Source organism: Aythya marila, assembly GCF_965140915.1.
Source record: "Aythya marila genome assembly, chromosome: 3".
Lineage (NCBI taxonomy): Eukaryota > Metazoa > Chordata > Aves > Anseriformes > Anatidae > Aythya > Aythya marila.
In genome coordinates, this window is record NC_139044.1 from 31,446,535 (window position 1) to 31,470,749 (window position 24,215).

Below are 24,215 nucleotides of genomic sequence, written 5' to 3' on the forward strand. Positions count from 1 at the left end.
CATTAGGAACGCTGTTTGCCTTCATTATACAGTCACACTGCAGCTTTTCTGTTACTTTGAGGTAACTAAATTATATGTCTCATTCCAAGAAAAGGAAAAGCCACTCAGCAAATGACTGGGTGTCTAGTATAAACAGTGAGGTAAGTACACAGAGCTGTGAATCAGAGATGTGGTACAGCGGGAGGCTCTGTCTGCCCTTCTGTCTCTGGCTCAGGCATTCCTCTGACCTTCTGTGATCCTAGCTAGGCAACCACACCAAACAAGCATCAACAGCAAGTTGCTGTTGCCAGGGTTAGAGGCTGGGTTTGTTAGTTGACTTGAGACGACCTGACGGGGCTGCTCAGTTTCAGAATCTGAACTGGTGTACCAGAACAGGACTGCATTTGCAAGCCTAGAGTCCATTGTATACTGTAGACATTATTAAGATCAACTGTGAACAAGAGTGATGGACTGGGAACAGCAAGAGTACTTCTAGATAAAATAAAATTGCTGTAAAATTTTAGCATAAGTTGTGCATATTTATTATTCAGTGATAAACAGAGAGAGGAAAAAAAGTATGATAAAAGTAGCTAAAGCAGGCCATAAAAATAGAAGTTTGGCTCAGATGTTGCTATTCAGCTAGTTGCTACTCTGCTAGTTCCTAATTTTAAATTGCAAAATGCGAGGAAAACAAGAGCAATACTAGGAAAAGAATTTATAGCTGAGATCAAATTTCATTAGGGGAGGGCTTGCCCGCTCCCTAGGAAGATTTTGAGTATAGTTATATAATTAGCAGTGAGGTCGTCTCTTTGTTACCTTGCTTTATATTACTCCTGTGCTTAAATTTTGCATTTAAAATGAGAAATAAATGAGGTTTATTGAAAACCATTGTCACTTGACTTCAGAGCTTGATAAAAAATAGTAACTTGCAGATTAATGTTTAGTAGTCATTACTTGAAATATATTATCATTACAGATGCACTTACTGCTGATCAGTTATTGTTTAAGTTCTGCATCTTCATTTTTATTCTTCTTTCCAGGATCTGGAATGCCTTGACTGATAATTATGGTAACGTAATGCCAGTTGACTGGAAATCTTCCCACACCAGAGCTTTGCACTTGCCAACACTGAATCTTTCAGAAAAAGGGGTAAGTTCTGATACCAGTAAAAAATACCACTTCTTGGATCTTTTATACTCAGCAGGAAAATAAAGCAATTAGCGTTTGTATTAGGGAGTGTTGCTATTAAATAGCTTAAAATATTTTGCTTGACATTAGACATGAGATTTTAAAAAATAATAAAAAGATAGTCATTGGTATATGTTTGCTTCTGTTTGGCTTGTAGTAATACAGGGTTAGATGGACGTTTATTAGAGGCCAATGTTAATTAGATTAGAGCATTAGAGGTAACATTTATGTGAAATGCTTTCTCATTGTACAAATCTTTTTCCTATCTGTTTTATCTTGAACAATGTTCTGTGTAAGAGAGGAGAAAAAGGGAGTATTCTGATTTAGTAAATCCATTGTGGACTTTTTCAAAGCTGATCTCATTCTGCAGTCAGGTGGAGACTGAAGTAGATTCTTTAACAGAAAAGATAACCCAGGGGTCACTGAAGTGTAATGCTTTGTTTTGTATTTTTTAATTTAACAAGTGAAATAGTTTTCTAGAGAAGGAAGACCTAGAGCAATGTTTACAGAAGGGTTTGTCCTCTGATCTTCTTAAAAGTGGATTAAAACACTTCGGTAAGAAAAGCTAGGAAAAGTTCTCATCTCAGGTCTTCTGAGGAAATTAGTTGTTTATCTTTAAAAGTGGTGAAGCTGAATTATGTTGTAAAAATACCTTGGTGTCTAACGTGAGAATAGATTAATGCTTTGATTTCTGCCATCCGTTAGAAATCCACAGTTATGAAATCCGTTAGAAATCCACAGTAGTTGCTGTTTTGGTGAAAAGGATATCAGAAGAAAACTGACTCTTAGGGGTTTTTCAGGGGAAGATGGCAATGTGGAACTCATTTTGTCTTTCTCTGAGTCTGATGATCATCCCTTGATTTCGACTCGTGGTTCTAATTTTTATTAATAGAGTGCTCAGATTGTCTAAATGGTTTCGGAATAATTAGATCCTTACATTTGAAGTAAAAACAACTGCAGTCCCATGTGCTGTAATTGTATTATGTGACTGAAAGACTGCATGGCTTTCTTGATAAGAAACTAGTTACAATATAAAATATTTAATATATTTCTTGTAAGTTTTGTGGGAAATTATGATGGAACTACATGAATGTAAAGTTGGTTTGATGAATTAGAAAGAATCTTAGGTATGCTGCCAGTAGAGGAAATTTTAGTTTATGAATTAAATATAGCTCAAGTTCTTTCAGCTTTCACTCCACCTGGCATGTCTTTTGATGTGTAAAGCCCATCTGTTTGGAAGCATTCAGCACACTTTTTTTTTTTCTACTTGTCTGCTTCAGCAGTATTTCTGGATATATGACAGCACATATGGACCAGCTAGTAGCTTGTTTTAACTTCCTTACAATGAATGCTAACAGCTAAGCAACGTTTCCTTGATGCATTTGAAACTAATAATATGCCATTGGACTTGTGCTTGAGGTATTTCTCTTCCTGTTCTAGGAAGAAAAATGTCAGGTGAATGAGGCTGATTCATCAGATCTTTGTTGGTTCACATCACAGACCTGTGAATATTTTTGTATGGCTCTGACAGTGAAAGGAGCAGCTGGGTGGAAGTCTTGTACAGCAGTACAAGGAACAGGATCGCGCAATTGCTTGTTTGGTATATTTCTGTTAGATTACTTTTAGGCAGATCTTCCCCTGGATTGCAAAAAATGTTACTGCCAGCACAATGAGTAGGAGCGTGAGGGCAGAAACAGGCACAGAGAGTGGCTGGATGGTCCTTTGGGTATCAGCTGTAGCTTGGGCTGGTTTAGGTTTATTAGCCTATATTATCAGAATATATTCTGGTAGTCTCTCACCGTATTGTTTTGGAGAAGGCAGGAAGGAGGAACTGACCTCCTTCTAGCTATGCTGTTATCCTTGCTGACTATCTCATAGTTGTTAACCATGTCAGCACTGCAGACGTTAAAGAATGACAAAACTTAAATGTATCCACGTGCTAGGTGAACAAAGATTCTTAGAGGAGCCCTGTTACTGCATTGTTCTTCAATTTTGTCCAGAATCTGGGACATCTGACTTCCTTCTGATATCTGAAGGAATACAAAGTTTGTGTTTTCAGATGACTTTAGCTTTTCTAGGCTGGTTTGGCTGGAATCCAGTAACAGATAAAGTGCAGAAAAAGCAAACCACTTAGTAAATAAGCTGTAATATGTCAGTGGGAGAGTAAAATATACCTGATTGATTAAGGCACAGACTTAAATAAACATGTTCTATTTTTAAAACAACAACAAAGTGTATTTCGTTATGTGGAAAAGTAGAACTATAAAAGCACATAAAATAACAGATTTGTATAATATTAGATATTATATGTAGCTTTCCTCCCCCACACTGAAACCTGTGTCTTCATTTAAGACAACTGCCTGATTTAAATACCTACATTGGATTGACAGCTTTCCCTGGAAATATAAGTGTGTCACCATGTACAAGATCTTTAAATGCTAAGAGTGTTTTTTTTTTTTTTTTTTAAATCGTTCAAAAGTGACAGCTATTTTAACTTTCTACATTTACAGTTTTGATTTCAGTTATTAAGGCACTTCAGTTTCCAGGTACTTGACAGCAAGAATTGTTGATTTCATTACTATGGGCAGGGAATATGTACCGTTTGTGTGAAACTCAGTATTAGATTCCCTTTTTTTAATTTGTATACACATATTTATACATATAAACGTGCATGTGTGTTAGGTTATATAACAATACAAATTTTCATGCTTTCTAGGTAAATGATAACTTAAACCTTGATCTGTCAGATGACGAAGAGCTGAGGGAACAGTTGGATATGCATTCCATCATTGTTTCCTGCATCAATGATGAACCACTATTCACAGCAGAACAGGTAAAGTGTTCAGCAAGACACTGTTGTTCGTGTAGTACTTTCTTTTCATCTGTAGTTATCTTTTTTTCTTCTTCCTTGCTGTTTACAATAGCTAAGCTTCTTAATTGTTCTTTTATTAGAGTTGTACTAATGTGTGAGATAGCATTAACATCATTCAGATTTGAAAAACTTCTGGTTCTTCAGGTGAGGTTGATAGTCAGAGTCTTTGAAGTGTTTATACCCTTCTTATCACTAATTAGTCAGAAATACTACTAAATTAAATTTATGGATTAAGAAGACAAAATATTTTCAGAATGGTGGCATTGTTGCAATGCTTGTAGTTTTCCAGCCTGACAGCATGGACATTCATATCCTCGTATGGCTTTGCGGTTACTGAGAATTCTCTGAAGCTTTTGGCTAATGTGAGAGCAGATCAACACTTTTCCTACTAAGCATTTGGTGACTGAAGGCTTCTGTTACAAATCCACAGATTTAAGCCCTCTAGAGAATTGCTCTTTTGAGTGAGGTTAATGTCTGTCCACTAAAATCCTGCTTAAGTAAGCAAATGCAAGAGTGTATGTTCTTGTTAGTGGTTATCTTTGAATTCTCGTGAGCATGGATACTCAGAGTACAAGAGCTGGGATTGCTTGAGCTGTCTTTGCCCTTTTACTGCAGAGTGCATCTGAACAATGTCTACAGCCATTAAACTTGCAGAATTTGATCTGTTATTCTCAGCTAATAATTTAGCCTGTAGACATACTTCTCAGTATAAAAATGAACATAGGTTCTTTATGTGCAGGATTTCTGTTCTTGTACTTTCTATCTGGCTCAGATCTTATCCCTAGGGAAGGGAATCAGCTTCAGGTTATGATGGATCAGTTCATAAAACTTCACATAAGCACAGCAGATTATCAGGTTATTCAGAACTTGTTCTGGCTGACATTTTCATTTTGTCTGGAAGCAATTTCGTATTAATGGTAAAACAATTATGAGAACAATAAACTAATACAGATCTGAATGAACAAATAATATGCCATATAGTATAAAGAAAAAAAATAATAAAGAGGATGTAGTTTGGATGGCCCTGAGGAAATATTAGTACTATTTCTTCTGATAGCCATATCTTGGAACTCTTCCATTCTGATCTAAGTACCAGATTAGCAGGAAGATTTTGTCATGTTGGAAAAAATAGAGAGAAAAATATTCGGACTTTAAAGAACTGAGAACAGAGAATTCCATTTGCAATAGATGGCTTTGTTTGATGTTTTTTAATGTCATCTTTGTTCCATTTGTACTGAATTTTCTGTAAAAGAGGTATCTATAGAAGTACACAACCGTTTTTTGCTTAGAGAAGTATAGTGAAATTTGGGGGTATGAGAAAAAAAATGTAATTGACTTTGTTTTGTTTTCCCTTCAACTGAATGCTCTGGAGAGATAGTCCAGCTTGCATATTCCAGTTCAGTTCTCTTAAGCAGAACTCTGTATACCTTCATATGGAAATAGTTGTATGGTTTCAACACACTGCTTGTAGTGAGATCACCAACACACCGGGAAAAGATATCCTTGGAGAACGAGGAGGAAATATCAGTATAATTTTGTTTGTTCTTCTGAATCCAGTCTCAGTATGAGTTTCGTCCAGCAACATCTATACTAATTGAAAGTAAAAAAACACTTAAGCTCTTAATAGATTTGCTTCAAATTGCAGGCTGTTTCTCTTCTTGCAGTGAAGATTTTCATAAGAATTTTCTTTTTTGAAGGTCATTGAAGAAATAGAGGAAATGATGCAGGAATCACCAGATCCAGAAGATGATGAAACGCCCACTCAATCTGATCGTCTCTCCTTACTTTCCCAGGAAATTCAGACACTCAAAAGATCCAGTACAAACAACAGCTATGAAGAGAGTAAGTGATATTTATTTAGTATTTTGTCTATTGAAAATACTTTAATGGGTAAGATTGCTATGTACTTGACCTATAGTGACTCATTCTTATGAAATTTCTGCATCCAACAATGTTTTCAAAATGTTTAAATTCTTCTAAAAGGAGAAACTAGAATTAGAACGTAAACAGAAGACTTCTCATAATTTAGAATAAAAATAAAACTTTAACATCTATAATGGACTGAAGCTTGATTCACTGTGGTGAGGGCCTTTCATAGATAATGTGAGAAGCCTATTATTTTTATTAAACTTTAATAAATTATATTCTAAAGCGAAATGCTTTCTTGAAGCCACTGTGCTATTGGTGTTTAAGGAGATAAGCTAAAGCTCCTGAAAGCTATGTGGTAGGTAAAAGAAAATGGTATTTCTTTGGTACTGTTTCAGTCACTGCAACTTACCTTGATACACAGTAACACTGAAATGAAGAAACCCTAGTTTTCTTCCTACCTAAAGCCATGACCATTTCTCTCTCCACCCTTTCCATTCCCCTTCAGAAAACTTAAGAATTAAAAAACTTTGTGTCATCTTCTACACAGAGGAAATAATCTGCTCTTCCTTTTATAAAATAAGTAATTACATATGTAGCTTAAGTGTAAAATTTGTATTTGTTTGCAAAAGAAACCTGTGATTAATCAATTTCATGATGGAAATTTGTTTCATCTGCTTATTTGTCAAAATCTATTTTAGAAGGTGATAGGAACGCATCTGCTAGCACGTCCTACTACTTTGTGACCTTTTACAAGTTTGCTGCTTTCTTTCCTGTAGTCTGGGTCAGCAGTATAAATTCTACAGATGATTCAGAAAACTGGCTGACCTTCTGTGACATGACTTACAGTTTCTGCTACATTTCAGATTTATGGAGGAGATTCCATTTTCATGGTTGGTCTCTTAGCTGTCTTAACACATAAATTTCACGAATGTGAAAGCAAAGTGTATCTTGCTCAGCAGGGCTTCCTGCTCTTCTGACAGTTCCATATGTCCTTAGGTTTGGAGTTAATCAAGCTTGCTTTGTATTCCATATTGTATTTATTTTGCTTTGCCTCAGGAGCTCATCTTCTCTGTTGCATCTTTATGGATTAAAGGTCAGCCTTGACCAAATAATTCCTTGAGTTACTTTGGCAGATAATTTAACTTTGCTTCACCAATTTCTCAGAATCTGCTTACACATCTCTCAGATCATTGTTTTATGGAAAGCTCTTGCTACCTTTTTTTATGTGCAAAGCCACTTTAGAATTAGTCTGCATATCTCCAAATTTCTTGCAGGTTTTTCCTGGAAACTGAGTATGTCCTTTGTAGGACAAGTCAGAGGTGTTATTCTTTAGGACAAAAAGAAAGAAATCAAAGTTTGTATTTGCTCTTTTTTTGGGGAAATACTTGTATTAAGACAGTCCAAAAATAGAATGTAATGATCTGGTTACACAGATTAGTCCCCTAGTTTACAAATCTAAGATTTAATCCAGGTGGTCTACTGAATTTGAATTACTCTGTTTTCACTCACCCGTATCAGGTGACTAGTTTCTGTGTAGCACCTCTGTAGCCTTTGATCATGACAACTGATCAATTTTAAGTCAAGATTGCGGTTGAGTAAAATGTCCCTCTCTTTTGGGTTTTGAACAATTGTTTTCTGGCTGTGAAGCTGGTTCTTAAGTGTTGGGACTCACTGGTGCTCTCACTGTTCTTTTTTCATAAAATAAAACAGTGGTGCAACCAATATTTTTTTAAGTCTGTCCTCTGTATGGAATGCATATTACATTTAGTTATGTTTTTTTTTTTTCTGTTTCGCATGCTGTAGGGCCTATTATGTCCCTTGCACCCCCATACACCAGATAATCCTGTATTTACCTTTTCTCCTCCTTACGTTTGAGTTGATGTTATTTGCAAGTCCTGACAAGCATAGTTGACTTTGCAAAAAGTTAGCGCTGTGCTAAGACCTACTGTGGTATGCAATGACTGTGAACACAGCTGAGATGCTGTTTGGCACAGAGACTTATCACCCGCACACTGCATGCTTAGAATGGTTTAAGCAACAGTGTAGGTGGTGGACAGTTCAAACTACTTGAAACTTAGAGCCTTTAGCATACTGTACTGTCACAGTATTCTAGTTTATAGAGTTTAAGGCCTTAAGCTACCCCCCCCAAAAAATGTCTCATTGCCGGAGAATTGCCCTAACAGGTTTCGTCGCTTCTCTGGTAAGGGAAAAGGAGGTCTTTCTCCAATTAGTTTTCCCCACTGTAATTTAAGAGAGAAACACTTCACCTACTACCTTTTTTAATGTATGTTTTTTTGTTTTGTTTTGTTTTTTCTCTGAGAGCTCTATTTTATTGTAGTTCCCTGGGCTTATCTGTATTTTTTAATACTTGCCCATGAGCACTTTTCCTTACAACAGTTTTTTTGAACATAAAATTTGAACATAACCAAAATAATCACAAACACTTATGCAGTATCTTTAGATTGTACTCTCCAGTGTAACCAGGACTATCTGTTGTTCAAATGCCAATGATGTCCTTTGACATAGCATCTGGAACTTAACAGTTCCCTATGTACACCATATGTAATTGAAGGAGCGAGTACCCAAGCAAGCCTCAGAAGATTCTTCATGGTCCTAATTCACTGTCTATAGTGTGTTACTAAATGGTATCTTTAAAATGCAAATCCGGAGGGTTTGTTTTGTTTCTAAACCATCATTTTACAGGCTTCTGGTATATCTTTGATCAATGCAGACCCATGCTTTCTCAGAACTACGAGTACTTATTTTTGCTTGAAATGAGCTTATCAGCCTCTAGGCCCCCTGTTTCAGGTGATAAGAGGCCATGCTTTTGATTACAATCCCCAGACAAAGGAAACTTGGAGGTTTCTTGTTTTGTTTTTTAATGCTAAAGGCATTTAAAGAGCTTACTGTAAAAGTTTGATCTTATATTAATATGTTTGCACACCTTACCAATATCTCTAAGAAGATTCCCTCACGGAGTGTTCACAGTTTCTGTATTATTGTATCCAAGGATTCCAGCAGTGTCAAACTGTTGATTGTTTTGTAGGAAAATATGGAGATCTTTTATTTTGAACAGTGAGTGCCAATGCAAAATAATAACAAAGATATTAGTATTGTAAGTTTAGTGCTTACTTCAGCTTCCTTAACTATGGCATTCCCTTTCTATTTGCAGATTGTCTCTAATTTCTCAGAAATACACAGAAAGTTTAAAAAAACCTTATTGCTAATCCAGTTTCCTGTGTGATAAGTTTATTCCCTTAGGAATATTGTTTTATTCTATGTAGCTTTAGAACTGAATTTTTTGTTTAGAAAAATTTCAGAGTGCTTTTTTCATGCAATTCCTGAATATATTCATATGCTTAAAATCTTGACAGATTGCTTTTTATACGAACTATTTATAGGAGTAAAAAGATTGTCTGTTGCTGAGTTAAACGAACTGCTAGAAGAAATTGAGACTGCTATTAAGGATTATTCTGAGGAACTGGTACAGCAGTTGGCACTACGAGATGAGCTGGAGTTTGAGAAAGAAGTGAAAAACAGCTTCATTTCTGTCCTCATCGAAGTACAAAATAAACAGAGAGAGCACAAAGAGACGGCAAAGAAGAAAAAGAAGCTGAAAAATGGTAGCCCCCAGAATGGGAAACAAGAAAGAGGTCATATGCCTGGAACAGTAAGAATATTTTTATAACTGCTTGTACATTCAAAATAACTTTTGTTTTTCCTTATGGAAAAGTAATAGTCCTAGATTAGAACAAGGTAGCTGGTATACCTTCCTTTCATTCATTCACAGACAGATATTTTTTTCCTCAAGTTTGTATGAGGCATTAATATACTATACTCTTCTCATACTCAGAAAAGGAATTTTGATGTTTGCAAATTCACCTGGAATCAAAATGCACTTCTTGTAAAAAATATTGTCTTTTGATGTTCTGCTTTGTGTTCTATTATCAGACTAAGTAAATTTATTAATCTGTTTGGGTTTAGGGTAAATTTTAAGACGTGTACCACTATTAGGCTTGTAGGACAATCAGTATTGTTATTGTAGCTGCTCAGATATTTATTAATCATGTTAATTTGGGGCTAGAAAAATAAGTCTTACCCTGTACCTCTGAACCCCGTGGTAAAGTTGTCTCCAATGAGAGACAGCGTGAGGCCAACATTTAATGCAGATGTACATGGAGGAAGTAATTTGGTTTGTTCTTTGCAGAACATAGCAACAAAAGCAAAAACGTCTTTCAAACTGAGTTTGAGTAATAGGAGGTAGAGAATGAGAAATTAGGTCATTATCTTGTCAATGCAATTTTGTCTGTCTTATCTGTCCAGTGTAATTTTACATGGGATGATGTTGTTAGAATTTCTAAGCATCTCCTATAGGATATGGAAAGCATGCTTAATGTTTTGGGGATCTTGGCTTAATCCCAGAAAGAATGCTTCAGTTTTGCTTCAGAAGTTTCTTTTCCAAACTTAAGTGATAAACATCTGTAATGAAACATTCTTCTTCAGAATTCATTTCTAAACTTATGAGAATAAGATAACTGCAATGTAACCCAAAGATAATTCTGATCTTGTCTGAAAGACGGGTCCTGACAGAAAACAGTCCTGATGTTCATTCTGGTCTTGAACTGGAAGATCTCTTTGTATTTATTTTTTTTAAATTGTGGAAAGGGAAAGATAATGTGGACAGACTTTATTAAACATTAAGATCTAGGCAATGTTTACTAAATTAAAATATTTAGTTGATACACTCGTATCTGCAGGTGGAATTCTGCTAATCTTTATCACTTCTATTAGGAGCATTTTATGTAAATTTGAAAAATCTACCGACTCTAATCCAAACTCATATCCTTTGTGTATACAGCGAAGTTATTCTAACTAGAAAGAAAAGTACTTGGTTTTGAAACTTGAGTCAAGTGATTTATTACCTTAGTTTCAAGTTTAGAGTCTTGAATGATGCTTTCAAATATAAATGCATATGGTCCCAATACAAGACACTCTCAAGTTTAGCTGCTTCAAGATGTACGTGTCCAATTGCTTCCTGAGATGGGTTGAACAAACTAGCTGCCAAATAAGACTGTAATAAGGCTTAGCATGTGTGGTTCTTTTGAAAGCAGCTTCCACTATTATTAAGTAGATTTGGGAACCTTCATCCAGAAGCAAAGGTGCAAGGTTCTTTCCTTCAACATTTTTTTAAAGTGCAAAGAATACACGTACAAGTAATTGTATGTTCAGATGACCTTGCGAAGAAGAGTTTTGGTGAATAAAATAATATATTCACTAAAACTATAATAAAGTCTCATTTAAATACAGTACTTGGGAATAGGATTAAATTACTATTTTCTGAGAAAATCAGTTCTTCTGTAGATACTCTAGTTAGATTTTAATAAATACAGGTTAAAGTTTGTTATTTTTGATACAGGATTTGGGTAAATTGCTTTCTCAATTTCCAATCTCTACTTCCAAAACTTTGGCTTATTTCACAAGGGCAAGCTTGGGAGTAATTAAAAATACTCAGGTCTTGAAGATACCAATTACTTTAAGCAGGATATCTTGGAAGAGTTAAGATAGGTTTGGTAACATCTGTGTCTTTATTTACTGACCTCATTGTGCTTTAGAAAGCAAATGAATATGGTATTCCAGCACATTTTATTCCCCCTCTTTATAAAGATACACATTCAGTGTGCTGAAGTGTGCACATCATACTGCTCTCTGTCAACAGCTTGGCAGTTTCTTCTTTTTATATTCTTGCCAGTTGCTGAATGTTATATTTAACTTCAAACATTAAAGTTGTTCTTTTTTTGCTTTTCTTCTTCAAGGAAAAAGAATCACAAAGTGCAAGAGGAAAAATGTGGTTGGATTGAATATCAATTTTCCTTCAATTGGATTCTATGTAATGGAGCTCGAAATTAATATTTTTTCTGAACCAATTGTGTACATTTTATCATATGACAAAAAATGGGGAATACAATTGACAAATAATTGTTGCTTCAGTTGTGGAAAAGGAAGCATGAAGGCATAAAATGTTTTAAAGAGGTAGAAACTGAAATGATTGCCTCTGAACAATATTTCTGATAGGTGCTTAAAATCTCAAAAAAAAAAAAAAAAAAAAAGGTATCATGGTATCAGTAGTTTTAGAAGTATATCGCTCAAACACAAAAATAAAGGAGATTGTGCCATGAACTGAAGTTGAAAAAATATTGCTTTGTACATTTAAAAACGAAACAACGAACCTTAAAACACAAGTCTCAAATCTAAAGAAAAAGTCTGCAGTGTGAGGATTTGTTTAAATGTAATTAATGTTTTTATGTGGATGTACATTATAGCTGATACTGTAAGGTTTGCTTTTTATTAATAAAAACTTAGTGGATGAATGAAAAATCAAAAATGTGCTGAAATACACCTTAGAGCTTGTCTTTGTCATTTGTCTTACTGTTACAGTCTTGATAAATGCTGATTAATAGTCTTCTGAACTTTTCTCTGTCCCTTTTTTTTTTTTTTTTTTTTTTCTCTCTGCCATGTTTTCACTACCTTTAGCGCTTCAGCATGGAAGGGATCTCAAATGTCATACAGAATGGCTTCCGCCACACGTTTGGAAACTCGGGTGGAGAGAAACAGGTGCTGGGCTATCCTCTATTTCCTTATTCTTTGCCTGCACTTTTGGTAGGAGCAGAGATCTTGAAAATTGCCAGTAGTTGAAGATGAAAGCCAAGACAGAGGAAATAGGGTAAAAACGTTGGCATCGTAGTCTTTCCCTGCCTCAGGACTCTGATCAGCCAACAGTCTCTCCTTTCCTCAACAGTTTGAGACAGTTCAGTCCTGATGCACTGAAATATTAACCCATATTTGTTACACCAGACAAAAAGTCTGTTTTGGCATAACACGTATTTCAGATTTATTGCATGTCTGTAAAATTCTAATATCCAGTAAAAGAATATATACCAAGTTAGAAACACCATTTCAGCCTTAAGCATTAAGGACTTTGGTAACGTCTACAATGGAATAAAAATTGGTTTTTTCTTCTAATGTTCAGAGTTGGTATGTTTAAAAACAGAGTAACATCTGCAAAATGCACAAACTATATTGTATGTCCTTTTGCCATTGAAAACTGCATGATGTTAAAAGCAGCATGCTTTTCACTGCATGATGTTAAATGTATGCAATGCAGATTACTGATATAAAAGCACATCAGCCAAAGGCAAATTTTCAATGACTATTTCAATGTTGAAGTGTACAGCACAGCAACCCAGCTTCAGTGGGCATCACTGTAGATGTTACATACACCTAAATACTAAGATTTTTATTATTTATTCCGTAATAATACTTAACTATATTACAAAACCATAACATTTTTGTATTTAGCACAAGTTATGAAATGCTGATATTTTGCGTTATTTAATGCATACCCTACTTGTTATGGTTTGTGTAATTGTGTAAGAGGGGTAAGTGAGATTTTTTTTTTTTTTTTTTTTCTTCTTCATGAGAAGTCCAAAGTCCATTCAGGCAACAAACTGACCAGTAGCTTAGGAGTTGTGGCTGATTAAGCCTTTGTCTGGAAGGCTGGCGTATCTTGCAGATAGGTTCAGGAGGTTAGACAGCTCTAAAGTCATTCCTGAATCATGAGATTAAATCATGGATTTAACCTCTTTCTCTAGCAAGATGTATATATATAAGAGATCATGAATGCATACATAGATGGAGCTATTTATCATCTGCTTTGAGTATCTTGAACACATGCATAGGACTAACCCAATAGAATTTTTGTCACTTTACATTATCTCAATTCTGGTCACATTATAGCTGTGCTGGTTTTATTTTTATTTTTTGCTATTATTGCTGTCTTTACCATTACTAATAAAGATACAGGTGAAGAGCAGAATTTTAGCTATTTAAATATAATATATTTTCCTAAAGTGAACATATGCAGCTGTGCTAGTCCCTCTCTTGATTCTCAGACTTACTCACCTTTTTCTCTTTGATTGCCTCCTAACTTTCTAAGCATAAGTATCTTACTCATTTATTTACAATGTCACTAATGGGTTAACACTTCCAGTTAACTTACTAATAATGTTCATCACAATGATTGTGCTTTTCCCCTGATTTATCTTATACTATAGCCTTGTTAGCTGGGATATATTTTGTTTTCATTTCCCTCATCCTAAAGCCAATCATGGAAATTAACAAGAGCTTAAAATGAAAAACAGTGGAGAATGGTAGGAAAGTGTGATACTAGCTCTTCCCTGATTTAGTCCTGGAAGCCCATTTTTATTATGGCATTTGTTTAAAGTCTGTTAATTGAGAGAGCTTTTTCTGTAAATGCTTTCTAGGTAATGCTATGAAACTTTGCCTGCAGCTCCTGTGCTTGTAATACCTACCGTTTTTTCACTTGTTTGTTTTTCCTTTGTCATCTTACCAAACTGCAGCCCTGCTTTTAAAATGCTGGTGTCTTTTTCTTACTGCAGCAAATTAGAAAGAAGAAAAAGTATTATCATATGCCCAATAATGGCTGAGTTTAATCTAATTCTGTTTAGTGCAGATCTCAGAACATTTGAGTGGTTTTTCAGGGTTTTCATTATAAACTCAAGTTCAGGTGTTTTCTGCCAGCTGGGAGGAGTTATCTGGAGTTGTGTTGAATGAAAAACATAAGGACAGACAATTTCTTGTACACCTTACAAGGTAGAAGTTCCTACCCATTCAATCACAGCGTAAAGCTCCTGACACGTTCAGTTATTTCAGAGCTCTCTTCAGTCATTTTGCCACCTTTAGTATTTTCTGGGTAGTACTACTCTGACAGGTAGGCAGGTAAGGCAGGTACTTTCCTTTTTAAAAACTTTAATATTTTCTTCTTTTTGTTTTTGAGACCTGAGAAAAAATGACTTAGAATTTTTCAGCGTCTTTACCGATGGTAGAGTTTAAAGAGAAACTTCCAGTGAGAACCACCAGTTCCCATCTGATAGTGCAGTTGGAGAAGGAAAAAAATACTGCATAAAAAGCATCAAAATGTTGGCAGTTCTTTCTGTGATCATATCTCCAGAAGGAATTTCAGGCTAGTCATCTTCATTTCATTTTTTAGGCATTTTGAACATTTTTTTATGTGTGGTTACGGATTACAGTGGGGATTGCTGCTTATCATATTGTCAAATCTGTGTCAAAAATGTACAGGTCACAGTAGATTTAACACTTGGACATGTCAGTAAGCTATACTTGAGACATTGTTTTTTCCTTTTCAAAATATGTCATCCTTCACACAGCAATTCAATGAATGGATTTTAATAGTGCTGTCATAAAGACAGCAGGAAAGTACTGGTGAGAAAAACAAGGTGATTTGGGGAAAATAGGAAGCAAATTATGTAATCATTGATTTCTTCATTGTAAAGGAAAATTGGTAGCTAGAGTTTACAGGGGAAGGAGAACGGGCTGTGTATTTGGTCCAGTGAAACATGTTGCAGTAATTTGCTGTGTAGGTAAAGGGTAGAACACTGCTTTATTCTGAAGGCTGGAAATGACAGCCTGAGATCTGATTTCTGAGTTGATGTATCTACTTTCATCTCTGTCGTATGCAGATTTAACAGCCTGATATTTAGCTATTGATTTTCTTACTTTTAGGAATAATGCAGGTCTCTAATGATACCTGTTTACATCTGATGGAATAAAAACTGAAAATTGTCTCTTGGATGGTTACTTTGGAAACATTGCATACTTTCCTCTGTTGTGCAAGGTGGATGTGAGAAAATGCTAAAGTAGTAGGGAAGGAGTAAAGTGCTCTGTGTTTGCATGAAGTTTTTGGTGAGGTGTCAGCACAGCCCATACAGTGTTACACAGGAGTGAGTCTGTCCAGCTTTTAGGCAAAGGATATGCTTGGACATGAGGTGCCTGATCTCACTGTAAAAATAGCAATGGTTGTAGCTGGGTTTGGCAACATAAACAGTCCTTCTGCAAAGTAAACCTCTTCTCCAAAGTCCGAGTTACATTCGACTCTTGCTGAAGTGCTGCTGCTGCTACAGGAGACCTGGTATACAATGTATTTTGTCACTGTTACATGGAGAATCACATCTCTCAAACTGAATGAAATTAAAGCTTGTTATATCCACTATGATGTATCTGTTAACCCAGAAAAAGCTTCCAATTAAATTCTTAAAAATTGATCTGAGGGAGATTTCAGGAAGCTTTTTCATTAGGAAAAATTCCAGTGCTTTCACTACTCTTAAAATGCAGACCTCTTCAAGAATATACATTCATATAGGCTACATAGTAGGATGTATTCTAAATTCAGTTAATAAAAGTCTTAGAGCAACAGGGTTACTTCAAGGATTTCAAAGGAAGTCTTGATTGTACTCCAGATACAAAATTCCTGAAAAAAATATGAATTATATTTGTTGAAAAGCTGATGAGAATGAAAGATTTCAATAAAGAGTAAACAGAAGAAATGTGGAGTTGGGTTAATATTATCTGCTAACATACTTTACTAGTAAAACTGAGAGTTGAAATAAAAATCCAAATTACAGGCTCTCGTGTTTAATTAGGCTTGCTCTATTCCTTTTGGTTGGAAGTATATAAGGTCTGAAGGTGAAAAGTGTCTGTTCATTTTCACCTAACTGTAGTGTAGACTATTTTACTTTGTGCAGAGGACAGATCAACCTCAGAGCTGGGAACGTTCAAGATCCTGGGAGTGTTTCATGTACTTAGATTTAAACGGTCACTGGGAAAATCCCTTGGCTCTTCTGAGACTATTCAAACACAGCATATGCTGAGTTTGAAGAGTTTTTCAAATACTTGTTAACACGCTTGAACAAACTTGAACACCTTATTTCATGTATCCCCTGCAGCCTCCATCAGTTGTGCTCTGGAATCCTTTAAAAAGCTGATGGAAAGCTGATGGCTATCAGTTTTGCAAGTGATTTGAAGGCAACATAAATATTTACCTGGAAATATTTATTTTTGTTTTAATTGTTTTTAAATGTAGTTACTGGGAAGAACTACTTTCTGATTTTTGATATGACTGGTGTTACTTGCTTATATTATACAATGGTTTGTGAAAATTATCCATCTGCATTTTGTAGTGTTGTTTGAGGGGAAGGGCTGAGGTAGTTGTTCTTCCAGCTTTTGTTTCAATGTAAGAAGTGCTTTAAATATATGAAGGACATGGGGTTGACTTCTTGAAAGCAGAGAGGAGAGATGTTTGCTATTATGTTTCACTATTGCTGTGCTCTAGGTTCAGAGGAAGAAACCCAGTGGATATTATATACAGCTTTTTTGTTTGTTGGATTTTTTTTTTTTTTTGCTTGTTTAGTGTTTAGCTGCAGGGGTTTTAAAGCGATGTTTATGTAATTTGGAAAAAAAAGTTTGGCTTCTGTGATAATAGCTTTGGGGTATGAGAGGTAGAATCATTTGTGAAATATGATCTTTTGAAAAGCTTTTATTTGCGGCTAGCAATTTTAATAGCTACAGCATTCACAAAAGTCAAGTAACAGAAATAGCATTAAAGGACTTTCAAGTAACTCTGTTTTTCATTTGATAGTATTTAACGACCGTCATTCCATATGAGAAGAAGAATGGACCCCCATCTGTTGAAGATCTTCAAACATTAACCAAAAGTGAGCATATGAAATTCCCCTCACTGATGTTATCTTCCTTTTATTTCGAACCGTGGTTACTTCAACCAGTGAATCAGTTATTTCTTTCCCTCTCTCCCTATGGCATTTATGTAAATTTGCATGATTTTTAACCATGCATTTTGGCCAGTTTTTCCTCATCTTCTGAGGTCTTCTGAGCCTTCATAGAATATTGCTTTTCTAGCAATTTTCTGAAACCCTGAAGGCTTAAAAACTTGCATGTATCAGAAAGGAAAGGTTTGCGTATTATTTCCACAGATGGAGCCTTATGGAAATACTTCACCATATGTCATGGAATTAACAGTGATGTCTTTCTGCTACCATATAGAATCTGAAATACCCCTTTTTGTTTCAACTTGCTGAGGTTACTGTAGTGAATTTTAAAGAAAAATTTGAATGCTGGAACACTTACGATTAATAGTTTAATTGTAATTGATTGCCTTCAAGATAGCCTGCTACTCTCTGTTGGTGATTTGAGGGGGGAGTGAAGATTGGTTAATAAACGTTAGTAATTAGGAAGTGTAAACCAAGCCTGAGTTAACAGTGTTCTAAGTAGACCTCTCTTCCCATCTTTTTTAGGCCATATTCTCAAATTTAATTATCAGTTCTAAATCATCTGTGTTTTACTCTAATTTAAATGAAAATTAAGTTTGTTTCTTTAAATATATATATATATATATATATATATATATATATATATTATTGAAATGATGAAATGCAGCAGACCTTCTCTGGGAATCAATGGCATCTACTTCATTTAAAGTTTATAGGAACAGTTTAAAAACAGATGGTAAAATGTCCTGATATATTTGATAGAAGCACAGGATGGTTTGGGTTGGAAAGGACTAGGATCAGCTAGTCCAACCACCTGTCTGTAGGCAGGGACTTATTTCACAAAGTCAGGTTGCCCAAAGGTTGAGCATATCACACTGCAGGGCTTTGAATCTAATGACTTCTCAAGCTACTTTTCAGCTGCATAGGTGGATGAAGAATAGTGAGAAACTGGTTGTTCATTTCCTGGAAAGAGAGAATAAATATTGGAAAGCGTTGTCCAAAGCTTTGTCTTATTCTGTAGTTATAAACAATCATGTTTTGCTTCATCATAAAAGTTGGAATAAAACACTCGTTATATTTGGAGTTCAGTCTCACACGAAGAATTTGGAGCTTATGAAATTCTGCTATTCAGGATAATTCTGTGCTCTGGTTCTTTCAATCGTGTGAAGAGCACTTAAAGAATTGTCATTGCTTTTGATTATGGAGTAGCAGACAAGCTTAGAAGTGTCAAGTTGCTTAATTTTGTGCCGTTTTAATTTTTAAATTTTGTACCATAAGCCAGCAGTAAAAAAAATTCCTGACATTCTTACATACTTATATACTACGTAGAGATGTAGTACATAAAAATTGAATCTTCTAATTGAATACAGTGATTGGTATTAAACTTAAATGAGAGAAATTACTGAATGGCTGAGGTTGGAGGAGAGCTCGGGACCCCCTGCTCAAGCAGGGCCACCTAGAGCAGGTTGCCTAGAACCACATCCAGGTGGCTTTTGAAGATCCCCAAAGAGGGAGACCCTGCAACCTCCCTGGGCAACCCATGCCATTGCTCTGTTACTGGCACAGTAGAGAAGCATTTCCTGGCATTTAGGTGGCACTTCCTGTGCTCCATTGTGTGCCCATTGCCTCTTGTCCTGTCCATGGGCACCACTGAAAAGAGCCCAGCTGCATCCAATTTGCATGCTCCCTTCAGGGTTTTAAATACACTGATGAGATCCTTCCCTGAGCCTTCAAACCTGTAACAGGCAGCTAAATTTCTGTTGTCTACCAGGAAGCTGTTTAGTGTAGTCTTTAAGAGTCTCTTGATGCCTAAATATCTGAGGGCTACTTAAGTCTTCAGCGTAGTCTTTGCAGTAATTTTCTGAAAGTTACTGTTTGTAGCTAATAAGCAGCTATTGGAGAAAGTATTTGTAAACTTTGAGTGGGCAAGAGCTTTAAAAGCTTCAGAATAAGAATACTTTGAAGGTATTGGGAATTCTCTGAGGTAAATGCAGCATCCTTTTTGGTAAAAAAGAACCCAATGTCTTCTAAACATTTTTATTACTTAACTAAGACAGTGTTTGTTTGCAGTGCACATCTACTAAATTCCTGGAAAAAAAGAACAGCTCTAAAAAGTAGGCAAAGCCATGAGTCACTCTAACACATATAGCCCTAAATATTCTGATTTTCCTCATGTTACGCAGATACAACCTTGGGCAGGAAGCTCACATTCAGAATTAGTTTCTTTTAAGTCTTTGAAAAGATCAGGAAAGGTCTGTGGAACAAACTCCTCGTCATCTAGGAGAGTATTTGTGTAATCTGCTTCAGATATCTAACTCAGCTGCAATTCAGAGTGAAAGCTTAGAAAACAGTTTCCTTCTTGCTATTTTGGAGGAGATGAGGGTTTTAAGAAGGCAGCTTAGGCTAAACATACTAGATACCTAACTACATGTGAGTATTATATGACTTAGCACAAATATACACCTGTCATAAAACTTGTTCCTTCTTTTCATCCTTTAGATTATCATTCCAACAGGTTCTCTTTGAGATTTGATTCTTTGTGGAACATTTTGATTAGAGACTGTGCCCTTCCCTGTGATTTACTACAAACACTTTTATTTCTTCAGAAATACACAAGGATGTATAATTTAAATTTGTTATCAATCTCAAAAATCTTCAAATTCAGTCTTATTTATGATTTTTCAAGGTTTCAGCTGTTAATGTTCACTGTTTTGGAGGGGGAGCATTTTCAGCCAGTCATTTACAGCAGTGTTTCTCCAGAATAATGGCATTACTGCATGATTCCAGGTGAAGAATAAAAGGAGAAATTAAGTAACGAAGCATGCTTTTTTAACCTAAGATCTCCAGCCCTCCAGTATTGTTAGTATATTTCGGTTTTGAATATGGTGATTTTATTTAGGCAACATTTTTCATGGGGGTGTGCTTTTTTGTTGTTATGACTGATGACATTGTAATAAATTAACCATGTAAAATGGGTCTCTAGTATTCATTTATTGTGGAGTTCAGTGAGAATTACACAAGTGAAAGGTGGAGGGTTTTCTTCCTAGTGTAATATGTAATACCTGTTAGAGTAGTAGAAACATCTTCACTGTTTTTTTGAGGAGTGTTGTCTTTAATTTATGACTAAATATCTGAAATGTTCTTTGTTTGTTTTATTTTCATTCTTCAGTCCTTCATGCCATGAAAGAGGATAGTGAGAAAGTGCCAGGCTTGTTAACAGACTATATTTTAAAGGGTGAGTACGCTTCCTAGCAAAGTTTTTTTTTTTTTTTTTTTTTTTTAAATGAACTTACTCAACATACAAGGTGCAGTTGAAAAGAACAGTTGTGCAGCAATCGTGAATTATGTTGCTCCTTTATCACACAAGGCTCTCATTATGTCAGGGGCTGGTGAGTTCATAAATAAAAAGTGTTTCTTTTGTTCATGATAATACAGTATAGCAAAGCATGTGATGTATGTTCAATAGCTGAATGACATCAGCAAGAGCAGAGTAGTATGGCTTAGAAACTTAAATGGGTGTAGTTAAAAACCTGTGTGATACAGAATGTGAACTCAAACTATGTATCATACTGCATTTGCTAAATTAAGTGCTTATACCTTTGTTTAAAAAAGTGTTACCTTCTGATCAATATTATTTTATTTCTTACAGTTATGTGTTTATACTTCTTCACCTTTTATTTAACGTTTATTTAAAGTTTGTGTAGTAATGGATTATTTTACAGCCTCCATTGCATTGTTTTTATTAACGGAATACCAGACATTGAAAATCATTGCTTGCTTTAGCTCTAAGGAGTTGTTCCAGGTAGTTTCCAGGTCGTTAAACGCTTTTCTGAGATTTTTTGCCAAGATCTTAAAAATGTTTACGTTCTTATTTAATCATTGGCATGTATGTGGTCCCATCTTCTTTAGTGTTTAAATATGCATCAAACTCCCAAGATCTAAACAAACAGCTGTGCTGAAGGAATGATGGATGCCATTTTATTTGCCACCCAAGCATATATAATGTTTTACTTCAAGTTCATACATTGCAAAGTTTTTCTTCTCTTTTGGTGTCATGCTTTCCAAGTCTTGCTATTTTTTTCAAATATAAAAATTTGACTTGATTTCTCCCGTGTGTCTTTTAAAAGGTTTTTCTATTTCTTACAAAGATGGTAACCACACATCTCAAAGAGATTTGAAAATACTTTCAGGTTAAAGTTATGGATGAAATTTAGTGTGCAGTTGCTTCAGAAAAACTGGAAGGGGAGCCACACAGTATTCTAGAAGCTTCCACAGACTTTGTGTTGAAAAAGGCTCATTACTAATTTCTGTGTAGCATTGCAGAACTACCACATATGGAAAGAACGCTGAGGTCCTTTCAGTTGATTCCTTTGATTTCTCCGTTGTTTACTGAGCCTTTCTAAAAATCTTTCTTGTGTTAGACACGTATTTGCTTATGAGCTGAGCGCCTCTTAGGCTGAAGATTTTTTTTTAACAGTGATGGCACTAAGCTTTAGTTCTGTGAGGCAGAATTTTTGACCCAAGATGATGACCCATTGGCAGTAATTAAAGCTGTTTGCTTTTCATCATAATACATCTGGTAGAAACTGAATGGATAGTGTTCATTACAGCATCTCCTCTTTTTAAAGAATAGCTGTCTAGAAAAGCTTTTTAACTACTTGGATACTGAGAAGGAAATGGATGCCTTGGGAAACAGGAATCTTCTGCATAGAAGACTTGTAAAAACAGATTAGCTGGACATAGGACAGGATGATCTAAGAAGCTTGATGCTGAGGTTCATTCCTACTTCTGCATGCTTGTGACTTCAAAGTCATCAGGAGTGTCGTACCAGCTAGTTGCACCAAAAACAAAAAATATCATGCTCACATTAAATGTGTTGGATCAAACAGGTCTTTGTATACTTTCAAGGAAACATTGTTATCTCTAAATTGTAGAACACAAACGACAGGAGTTTGAAGAGTAATCTCATGCTCACATTACTCATACTGAAAGGAGGAGATGATTTCCCCTCGGCTACCATGATTACTGAATTATAAGTAATCAGGAGCTAAGGCTTTCTCACTCTTCTGGGGGTCTGGTTGCAGAGTGGCCAGCAGAGCTACTCAGCACAGAACCTTTCTTTCTGTGACTGTAGCCTTAACTGAGCTTTGTATTGCTATGTTTAGATTGTTAAATATTTCTAGTTCACCTGGCAGCATTGTATTATGATGTAGATGTATCCTGTAGAACTGGCAAAATCTTATAACTTCAGAAATAATTGGGATCTGTTTCTCTTCTTTTTCTGCTGCTAATGCTTCTGGCCTGAAGCCTCACTGAGACTTCATACATGGAAGAGTACTTCCAGACACCTGCCTTTTGTCCAAAAGTTATGTTTAGAGCTTATTAAAGGGAGATCAGATATTCTAAATAATCATTTGAAAGAACTTTCAGCTCAGCTTTGGTATCTGAAATTCCAGCCTATCCCCGGAATTTAAAGATAAAAGGAGTGACCTGCTTTTTCAAGAGTCTGTTTCCTTCACTGGAAGGATTAAAAATTTATTAGGCAAGGTGAAAATGATTATAAGGATTTAGGGGTTTAAACTTGTTTTCCAAAAGAAATTGGAGGATAACAAGTTCTGGACCCAGTAATCACCTGTATGGTGTAGTGATAATTATATCCATTTTGCCTTTGTTTACTCTGTGAGCCAGCTATTGTCTTACACTGAATGGATTTCATCTCTTTTTATTAAGTTTTAATCAAGAAATGAATTTTTGAAGCTTGTGAGTTATATCACCAAAGATGTGTAGTTAAAATCTGTTAACTTTTTTTTTTAATTTGAGGATTATTTTCCCCAATCTTCCAACAAAAAGCAGGCAGTAAATTATATGTGACAATAGGAATTGTGTAGCTTTATGGGAAATTTAGAGTGGAATTTGTCTGCATAGTTATGAGCTTTCCAGCTCTATATTACATTTTACTCAGCAAATAAATATTTTAAAGACCCTTAATGATATTCCTGAAGCGGCACTCTTAATTTATTTTGTTTCTTAAAAAAAAATTAGAACATGCTAGTTTTACGTGGGTGTTGTATCTGTCTGCAGAAATAATAATAAACACCCAGATATTGTCAGTTACCACTGAAAAGTTACTTTGATTGTTTAGAATCAAGAGCTGAAGAACAAGTATCAGCGAAAAAGTGATTCTAACAATTTCTGTAGTATTGTTGGCATAATATAATGGGACTAATAAAAGAAGAATGCTGTGAACCTGGAAGGTGAATGGAATCATAAGATCGAGCTGTAAGTGTTAATTTTACAAGGAATCTTGTAAAGATTTGTGCTGCTGTTCTGATATAAATTTGCTTCAATTTCTTTTTGCTTCTTTTTTCATAATTTCTTAAGCGTTCTATAGAAGTGTTATCTTGAATATTTTGAACTAAATGTAAAAATAATTATAAAGTTTGTGAAAGACTAAATTTGCATCATGTAGGAGGACACACCAACCCCACCATATGTGTCATCTAATGCTTTTTATCTTCATTTAATGATGATTGAGTAACTTTGTTTTGGCAAGGCATTTTGGTCAAGAGCTGGGGCATGGGCTTGCAAACTGAAAGAGAGATCTGCAACTAGATCTGCTCTTGACTTTCCGTGTTACCGTGGATTTT

The 24,215-nt window shown here is 35.4% G+C and overlaps 1 protein-coding gene across 3 annotated transcripts in view; it reads left to right on the forward strand.

The window, feature by feature from the left end:
* The window catches only part of FEZ2 (fasciculation and elongation protein zeta 2), a 32,051-nt gene that overhangs the window by 792 nt on the left and 7,044 nt on the right, over window positions 1–24,215 (forward strand). Inside the window, exons 2-8 of one of the 3 annotated variants that reach the window (XM_082757368.1) lie at window positions 1,020–1,128; window positions 3,884–4,000; window positions 5,737–5,881; window positions 9,310–9,578; window positions 12,440–12,520; window positions 17,421–17,496; window positions 20,738–20,803. In XM_082757368.1, coding sequence (XP_082613494.1) covers window positions 1,020–1,128; window positions 3,884–4,000; window positions 5,737–5,881; window positions 9,310–9,578; window positions 12,440–12,520; window positions 17,421–17,496; window positions 20,738–20,803 — 863 coding nt within the window. Of the gene's footprint in view, window positions 1–1,019; window positions 1,129–3,883; window positions 4,001–5,736; window positions 5,882–9,309; window positions 9,579–11,721; window positions 12,313–12,439; window positions 12,521–17,420; window positions 17,497–20,737; window positions 20,804–24,215 lie in introns of those variants that run through there. The other 2 variants (XM_082757369.1, XM_082757370.1) reach the window with 2 other exon arrangements.